This window comes from Benincasa hispida, chromosome 11, assembly GCF_009727055.1.
Source record: "Benincasa hispida cultivar B227 chromosome 11, ASM972705v1, whole genome shotgun sequence".
In the NCBI taxonomy this organism is placed as follows: Eukaryota; Viridiplantae; Streptophyta; class Magnoliopsida; order Cucurbitales; family Cucurbitaceae; genus Benincasa; species Benincasa hispida.
The window spans coordinates 50,658,895-50,668,207 of NC_052359.1; the positions used below are offsets into that span (position 1 = coordinate 50,658,895).

Genomic DNA, 9,313 nt, shown 5'->3' on the forward strand with positions numbered 1-9,313 from the left:
TTTGAACACCTCTACCACGCACAAAAGGAGTAACGTGGAATACTATCTCCGTCCACAAAAGCTCAAGACACCCTAGGACGATGAGGACGCAAACTCTCCCATGCACTACCAATAGAAAATCGCCCATTAGCACCCGACTCCCAAACCCAATAATCCTCCCCCTCACCCTAGGCCCCATTGCTTGAATAAGACCATAGATCTCAAGCAACTTCCAAGACACTGTAGGCCACCTTCAACCTTCCTCACTATCTAAAAACTCCGACAACCGCGCCTTCAAACTATTCCCTGCATCATGAACCACCATAGACCCATATGAATCCAAAATTGTACCCCCAACAACCAAGGATTCCACTAAACAAAATAAGATTGTCCATTAATATTTATATACTTTATATCCGTCAACATTAATATTTAAATCATATTTTTAGTCAATTAATATTTTATCAAGAAATGTATTGTTTTCTAGTTTAGAAAAATGTGGGGTATGTGAAATTTATGTTATTTTATGTTGATAATGAAATGTGGGGATGAGGGATTTTTTCCATCATATATACGCTGAATGGGAGAATTGAATTTTTGACGTGAAGATTGATATGATGAAAGTTAGATGTTGGCTGGACTATGTATTTTTTTTTTTTTATTGGGTATGTAAATTTGAATCTCTAATTTTGTGTAAAAGAGTTAGGTCTACCTTGGTAACGGTGGTAAGTTATTTATTACTATTATTAACAAACTATAATGATATGAAAATAGTTTTATAAAATTTCACCAATTATTAATACAATTTTGTTGAGATAAGTTAAGAACATTTTAACACTTTAGTGGATTTCCATAATGTGAAAAATAATACCCAAATAATAAAATTTGTTTCTACATTTGGGAATCTTACTTTTTTTCAGTCAATTGATGGTCGTTGAATTCTTCAAAAGGAAAAGTGATGGTCGTTGAAAAAGATTTTCAAATAGATCAATGAATTAATTAATTTATTTGGCAAAGGAAGCACGGGATTACCATGATCATATTTTGACCGTACAACTGCGCTGGGTTTTATTGGACATTGGCTTAGATGTTAGTCAGAGGCTTCAAAGCTGATGACATGAATCGAGCTTTCTAAAATGGCTAATCCGTTCTCAATCCACCAGATGGATCAAATTCAATCTCCTGATGGTTCTTCCAACGATCTTATTTTCTAGATTTCCTTTCTGCTTCTCTTGATCCCTAACATGGAAGGCGAATCCTCCTCTTGCGAGAGATTCAAGCTCTACGATCAGCTGGAATTGTACGAATTTCAGGATAGGTTCGTTGTAAAGTCTGTGGAATTTCCCAGTCGAGGCTTCTCGATCAACCGCGGGGATGGAAATATCGAGCCGCTTGATTGTAAGGATTTCTTTTCGATAATACAGTTTCTCATAGTAGTTTGATTGATGAGAAAATAAGGTCCAAGGAAAACGAAGAATCCGAAGGATTCGAGCTAGACGTATATTTAATGATTGGCATTCTAACCATGAATTGGCTGGCGAATTTCGTGTTCTATACTGAAATCAATTTTTATGAGATTCCGAATTTCAGGTCCTTTATTCGTTCAGTTATTCGTTGCTACAAAAATGAATTGCATCATATTTATATGTTTGAACTCTGTGGTTTTGTCTTGTTCCCTGCCTGTATTTCTCTTAAAACGTGGTTTCAGTGAGCATTTCATAGCTGGTTTGTCGTTATCTTCTGATATTCAAACAGTATCGGTACTTGAATGTCTCAGACTCGCAAATTCAATAGATATTTCTTTAAACAGCTTCATTTCCTCATCAGTCTGAGAAATCTTGGAAGATTATGTGCGAATTGATTGACATCATTCGTTCTCATCTTCTATACTTTTTCTTCTTTTTATAATCATAAATTAATTCTGGCGGATGCTGAGCAGGTCGTACAGTGACGTAAATTTTGTACACTAACTACATTATCCACAAGAACCTATTTGCTATAAGTGGAAACTTAATTGGCTAGCTCTTCCTTATCACGCTTGAAAAATATTACTCCCTGCAGTATCTTTAATCATATAACTTGCAACTAATGTTAGCTCGCAAACTTATTGAGAAACTTCCAATTTTTTGCCCGTTTGCCATACTAAAAATAGTCTGAATGTCTCATTGTTACAGGTGATACTACTTGTTTTGGAAATGCAACAAAAATGTCCACAATTTATGGAGTGGCTGGGACAATAAGATTAGTTGCCGGTAATTGCTTTTGATGAATATGGTACAATAAGATTAGTTGCCGGTAATTGCTTTTGATGAATATGGTATTCATGTTCACGTTTGTAGGATATTGTTGTCATAATCTATTAGGGTTGGAAAAGGAAGCACATGATGCTATTTGCAGTATGATGATTTAATATTGCATCAACAACCATGTTTAACCAGCAATTACTGATACAATTTTATGTGCTTGGCTTCAGAATCTTGTTCACTGAACTTTTTATAAATAAAGACAAGTATAAGGTAGTTACCAGCTTCACTTGATCTGTTCAGCGGCCTGACATCTTTAGAAGTAAGAACATATGATATTTTCATTGCTTCCCGCTTTTGATTATTCATGTTCTTGTGTAGGAGTATACATGCTTGTGATAACTTCACGAAAAGAAGTAGGAAACTTCCTTGGTTTCCCTGTTTTTCAAGTAACGTCTATGAAGTTCCTCCCTTGTGATGCGGCTTTGAAGCTTTCAACTTCTCAAGAAGTATGCTTCTTCGTAATAATTCTTTTGACATTTGTTCTTGCATGGTCAAAATCCCATTTACATCCTGGGAATCGTTTCTTTTGAGCAGAAAAAAGATGAAGCTTACTTCCTGACTTTGTTGAAAACAGTGGAAACAACTCCGGGGTTGTATTATTCATACCAAACAGATTTAACGTTGAAGTAAATGATCTTCTCCACTTTTAAATATAGTTTCTTTTATTGTTATAATTATGGACTCATGGTCTTTGGATCTTAGTTCTGCTTCAGATTTTGTCATTTTGTTCTTAAGTTGTAAGATACCTTCACTTTCTTGTAACAGCTTACAGAGAAGGTGTAAGTTTGCTGAAGGATGGACGGCAAGACCACTTTGGAAGCAGGTAAATGGGGCGTGGAATTTGATTACTATCTGAAAAAAAAAACTTCTGTTCACACTTTATCGGCAACAATGCTTTGGAGTTTCCTAGTCTCAACTGTGTCTCTCTTTTGTCCTTTCTCACTCACACACAGACAAGGAGCAGACCAGTTAGCTCGCTTTGTTTCATACTGAGTTAATGGATGTGACCTTTTCCGTACCTTGAACGACTTTCTCAATTCTGTTGATTCTACCCGTATTATGATGAGATTCCTATGTTGTTTATTTCTTTCTCTTAATTAACTAGGGAATCTACGAGTTCCATATATAAGCACACGTAACTTTGATTCTTATAATGTCCGTCATTTCTAATTGTTCCTTCCTCCTGCTATCATTAAAATCTACATCCTTTGCATTGTCTCTGACTTTAATGCATTTGCCCCTTGTTTATCCCCTGTTTCATTTAGATTGTGAATCGTGAATTTTTATCTGATTATATAATTATATGTTTATTATTTGTTTCTAAATTCCAGGCTGACCCTAGATTCGTTTGGAACAAAAATCTTCTAGTGGAACTTATAGAGTTCAAGGTAGGTGGCATGTGCTGCATTGTGTATGGTTGTTCCAGGCTAATGCTCTGGGAGTACTTTCTAGTTAGTTAAAGAGTAATCTATTTCGGATTGACTCGTTAATTTGCTTATTTTTCTTTTCTTTGAAATCAATTTATTCTTCTTCTTTGCAGCTTGATGAGTTCATCATTCCACTACTGCAAGGAAATATCCTAAATTTCCAAATCATATATTAATTTGGAGGATGTCCGTGAGACCATTTAAAACTTTTCTATTTTCTAGTCAAACCAAAAAACTTCTCTCTTTTCTAGAAAACATTTAGTAGAAACATGTAGTCGTTTCTCCAATATTTTCTATTTGTTTATTCTCACTTACGAAGTTCTACCATTGTTTTTCCTTCACCTGTAAAATAATCTTAACCTGTATAGACATTTTCCATACAAATATGCAAGTATTACATTAGAGTGGATTAAAGGTTCTAAAGAAATTGTAAATTTATCTGTCTTATTGGAGCCACAAACCAAACCTTAACAAAGCTGTAAGCTTCCAGGCTGTACAGCTGAAGCTGAAAGAGTCACCTACTCAACTAACGTTAATTTCAAGGCGATGTACTCGACGACTAGGTACATTTTACGGATATTGCCAATTATTAAACAAATTTCAGGCTGTTATAAAAATACTAATTAGTTTTGGAAATGGTTCTTGATTACTAGGAACGAGAATGTGGAGAAGGGGAGCCAATCTTGAAGGTGACACAGCCAATTTTATCGAAACTGAGCAACTAGTGGAGCATGAAGGTCTTAAAGCTTCACTATTGCAGGTATTTTGCTTCTTGCTGAATGTAATTGAATAACTTGAAACTTCTGCTTTAACATTACTTGCACTAACTTCAGGTAAGAGAACCTCTAATTGACGATACCAATCACCATGGTGGATGCCTTAAAATAGGATTATTTAGACATGCCAATTACGATTTAAAAATGGGTTTTCGTTTTTGATAGATATGAACAATTCTTTTTTAATGATAAATTCAATATCTATATCTTTAAGTTCCGTCCAATCAATTTATTTTGTATCAAAATTCTCTCTATTTTGCAGATTCGAGGTTCGATTCCTCTACTTTGGGAGCAGATTGTTGATTTGAGCTATAAACCACACCTTAAAATTGTCAATGATGAGAAATCGGTATATTTTAACTTTTTTACACCTTTCTTTAATTGGATGTGTAAGTGTTTCCCTCATCAATACCCACTACTTTTCTGATATACAGTCGAAAGTTGTGCAACATCACTTTTTTGATCTTTCACAACGATATGGAGAGATAATAGCAGTTGACTTAACTGATAAAGTACCACTTCTTATCCCTTTCCTCTCATGCTAATAAGATACATCCATCCACATGCATCAAGATTCTCTTTGTAGGCTTTGGGGAGTTACACTCTCCAGATGCATACAAATCCTACGTGTTCCGTTTCCAAAAATTGAAGAACAATATGACGTCACTTAAGTTTGCAAACTATTTTTCTTTGTAACTCAGTCTGGTTATAACCTGTAATTTCTTGTTACTATGGCTGTTTAAGTTAGAACATCTGCATTTGCCAACATGCACACGTTTTTATGCTTCTTTTACAAGCCTCATGCTGTAACGCTCATTTGTGATCTTCATTGAGCTAGTATAATGTTTCTTAATATTTTTCTATTTCAGCATGGTGAAGAAGGTCAATTGAGTGCAGCATTCGCTGCTGAAATGCAGAAGCTGCCAACTGTTAGGTATAATAAAATATGTGGAATCTCGACAAAGCTTTTCACCAAGTAGTGTAGAAGTAAAGGGGTGTAGCTGGCCCAATCCACGTTGAGTATAGTAGGCAAGCTTCTAGTATGGCCAACTTCGAATCCTATACAGTTCCTACTAGTTCTAATTAAATAGATACTAAACTTTTCAATGGTTGGATTAAAAGCACAACTGCGAACATAAAAAGCATTCCCTTCAAATTTCGGAGCTTACAATAATCAAGACCTTATGTAGCTTAGCTCACAATGTCGAGTTCTCAGTAGTTAACTCGTTAACTTCTCTGTTTGTTTTTCTCCCCCTCTCCCTCATTTCTGGTTGGCTTCTGTGTTGCCCCCTATAATATTTAGTTAGTTGGCAACACTTGAGTCTCTGACTTTCGGTTGTAGACATTAGGTTCCTTCTACCTTCTGAATTCTAGTCCTCTCTTACTTTTATTGTTTCGGAAAAAGAATTGCCTGATGCTATGGATTTAATTTTCTTGATTGGTGATGATTTAAATTATTGTCTTTGTAATGGGACCTTTCCATGCTCGTACAGCCTGTTTATGGATATGCAGGTCTCTTCCCTCTATCCTTCCCCATGATGTCTAAATATCTTTATCCAGTCCCTTCCTACATCTCTATCCTTCACCATGACGTCTTGTTCCAACTTTGCACAATTTGAAATATATGGAAAAAAAATCACCTGATTTTCTCTCTCAGTCTCTCGCTTATGGTGATTTGGAATTTTTCTTTCGAAGGGGATGTGGCTAACACATCATGATATCTGGATATGCTGGTGTTTAGTACTCCAGAGAATGTAGTAAAAATTTGCACTAGATGATGGTAACCATTTGTATGGTGTCGCCATCTCAACATCTGGTTTCATATGCACGTCTTTTTTATTATTATATGAGAAAATGAAACGGTTCCCCTTGTACATCTGTTGCAGATATGTCCCCTTTGATTTTCACCATATATGTGGCACCACAAAGTTTGAAAATCTGCAGCTTTTATACGATCAAATCTCAGAGGATTTTGAAAACCAAGGGTAATATGGATGGAAATTCTGAATATAAGTCCTTACATATTAAGAATGCAAAAACCAGGTATGCTGCCTATCCATAATTCAGCTTTTAATCGTTACTGTTCCAGCGGAGCAGATACCTCCTCATAGATCCAGAAGGAAATATACTTCGGGAGCAAAAGGGAATTATTAGAGCTAACTGCATTGATTGTCTTGATAGAACAAATGTTACTCAGGTTTGTGAGAAGAGGATGTCCTTTCACTTCAACAATTTTATGTCACATGTTAAAACTTGAGTCCTGTTTGTTATCTTATGTTATTTCTCTCTTTAACAGTGTTTCTTGGCTCAAAGATCTTTGACCAAGCAATTGCAGAGGGTCGGACTACTTACATCTGCTGAGTGCATTACGAAGTGCAATGAAGATTACACAAAATTTAGAACGTGTATGCCTCCTGTTTCATTAGATCCATAGACCCTGAGCTTAGAAGTCTGCATGGCTATATATAAAACCTTCACGTCTCATCCTCATAAAGTCACGCATATCTACTAAACTATGTATTATCTTCCTAGTGTGGGCTGAGCAAGGTGATGAGATTAGTCTCCAGTATGCTGGTACTCATGCTTTGAAAGGAGACTTAGTGAGGTAAACCTAACTCAAAATTTATTCTTGTGAGAGAAAATAAAATGTTTAAATACTTCCAGTAAATTGAACTTTTGTATTGCAGATATGGAAAACAGACTTTTTCCGGAGTAATCAAAGATGGGATGAGTGCTATTACCAGATATTATCTGAATAATTTCCATGATGGCGTTCGGCAGGTAAGTCTCTACATCTATGAAAATCTGGTTCAAATGAACAAAGCTCCATTTCTAAAGTATATAGCTTTATTTTTTCTAGGATGCAATAGATCTTATATGTGGCCGCTATAGTATCAATAAACACGGTCCTTCACCTTTCCAACTTAATGGATTCGAATCACTATCTGTAAGTTTTCCCTACTCCTTGTTTAGAGTGATGATGAGAACTAAACTCAGGGCATGTTTGTTTGAAATAAAAAGTATTCTAAATTAATTTAATGTTTGAGTTTATTTTGAAGGGATGATTACTTAATGTTAGATGATAAAATATTAAATTTACCTTCATTTATCAGTTTTTGGGTTAATTGGTGATTTAACAAGGTTTCAAAGTAGGTGGTCCAGGAAGTAGTGAGGGGAAGTGTTAGAAAATATTAAATTTATCTTCACCCATCAGCTTAAGCTTTTAGGTCAATTGGCGATTTAACACTTGAAAACACGTTTGAAAGTAATTTTGAATTTGAATATGAAAATTTTGATTTAGCCATTTCAAAATTACTCTCATACATGCAATAATACTTTGATTTGCCTGCTATATCAATGTGGAATGATGCAAGTAATGAGAGGAATCATTAAATTTCTGGGCCTAAGTATTTTCTAAAATTTATATCCAACTAATACTTTATTTACTTCATTATGCAGTATCTCCCAGTAGCATCAGTTCTAGTGGTTGGAGGTTTGACGATTACATCTCTCACGCTTCAGCAAGGTATGAATGTTATGATCATCAATTTCTTAAGATTGTTGTTTTGTATATTCCTAGGATGATCAAAAATGAAAATATGCTTCATGATTTTGTCTTATAGCGGGAAGGAACGCCCAGCAATTTATGTCATCTGTGCTTTGGGCTGGTGTTACTGCTGGGGTAATGGCAGTGGTCAAAGCAAATGGCAAACAGTTCTGTTCTAGGCCTCGCTTGTGCAGCCTCCGTTAAAGGTTGGATTCTCACACCACATTCATCTAAGCTTTATTATTTATGGAGGCCAGAAATTCAATGCTGATTTACTGTAATGACCCCATTACACGATGCATATAGTGTGTTTGTCCTTTTGTACCATTTTCCTTGTTCTCGTGTTTTAGTTAAGCAAGATGATTAAGTTGGGTAAGGAATTTCGAAAAACTCGTTTATTAGAGTTTGAAAATTATTTGATTTTTAGTTTTTCAAAATTATATTTATATTCCTGCAATCCCTTTGCCATTCATACTTATTTTCACGCAATCTCTTTGCATTTCATAGCAAATTCTGAAAACAAAGATTGTGTCATAACAGAGTGCGTTAGGGTGGGAGAGATATTAATTAATCAAATTTGTGATTGCATTTACGCTTGCTGCCAACCTTGAACGTCGAAGTGGATCTCCTATCTATATTCGACAGCTTAAAGAGGGTTGATGGCTGATTGCTAAAGAGAAATTTTTATTGAAAACGACTCATTCGCTCAAGAACTAGACTCAAGCGATTGTGCCTACCAGTCAAGCCAAGAAGGTGGTGGGATGCTATCCTGCCTCTTGACCGAAGTGTCAAGATAATTTTTAAAACTACTTTTATTAGTTTTCATAATTTAGTTTGGATTTTGAAAAAATTCCTAGAAAGTTGCAATAACAAAATAGAGATCACAAGTGAAGTGATTTAATGTTTAACTTACAAAAATCAAAAGTCAAATTATTATCAAATTTTTAGGCCCAATTTGATAACTATCTTATTTTTGGTTTTTAGTTTTTGAAAATTAATATACTCCTTTCATTTTTTTTATTATGATTTGTATCAATTTTAAGTAGAAGAGTTGCATTCTTAGTTAAATTTCAAAAACAAAAACAAATTTTTAAAAACAATTTTTGTAGTTTCCAAATTTTGATTTGATTTTTAAAAACACAGACAAAAAGTAGATATCAAAAGAAAGATATTTAGAAGTGGAAGAGGTGTATATAACTATTTAAGCTTAATTTTCAAAAACCAAAAACCAAAAAAACGAAGTTGTGGGATATTAAATTTTTGTTTTTGGTTTTTGAA

The 9,313-nt window shown here is 34.8% G+C and overlaps 1 protein-coding gene across 4 annotated transcripts; it reads left to right on the top strand.

The window, feature by feature from the left end:
- Positions 1-1,005: 1,005 nt before the first annotated feature.
- Positions 1,006-8,492, top strand: LOC120091329 (phosphoinositide phosphatase SAC8). Of its 4 annotated transcripts, XM_039049318.1 has the most exons (21): positions 1,337-1,377; positions 2,154-2,231; positions 2,319-2,495; positions 2,604-2,731; positions 2,820-2,911; positions 3,051-3,108; positions 3,617-3,673; positions 3,826-3,859; positions 4,195-4,275; positions 4,366-4,472; positions 4,751-4,837; positions 4,923-5,000; positions 5,358-5,422; positions 6,375-6,473; positions 6,586-6,685; positions 6,785-6,893; positions 7,021-7,093; positions 7,176-7,269; positions 7,349-7,435; positions 7,948-8,014; positions 8,112-8,492. In XM_039049318.1, exons 4-21 carry the CDS (start codon positions 2,612-2,614, stop codon positions 8,237-8,239), a joined length of 1,536 nt encoding a protein of 511 aa, XP_038905246.1. In that variant the 5' UTR covers positions 1,337-1,377; positions 2,154-2,231; positions 2,319-2,495; positions 2,604-2,611; the 3' UTR covers positions 8,240-8,492. The 4 variants fall into 4 exon arrangements, with proteins under 4 accessions (XP_038905245.1, XP_038905244.1, XP_038905243.1 ...); XM_039049315.1 differs by lacking the exon at positions 2,319-2,495 and having other exon boundaries at positions 1,011-1,377; XM_039049317.1 differs by lacking the exons at positions 2,319-2,495; positions 7,349-7,435 and having other exon boundaries at positions 1,006-1,377.
- Positions 8,493-9,313: the final 821 nt, after the last annotated feature.

Excerpts from the sequence above, each read along its gene's own strand:
- LOC120091329 (XM_039049315.1), top strand. The coding sequence starts at position 1,224 with ATGGAAGGCGAATCCTCCTCTTGCGAGAGATTCAAGCTCTACGATCAG. Across the intron at positions 6,894-7,020 it reads TTACACAAAATTTAGAACGT|TGTGGGCTGAGCAAGGTGAT; the intron begins GTATGCCTCCTG and ends TTATCTTCCTAG. Across the intron at positions 7,094-7,175 it reads TTGAAAGGAGACTTAGTGAG|ATATGGAAAACAGACTTTTT; the intron begins GTAAACCTAACT and ends TTTGTATTGCAG.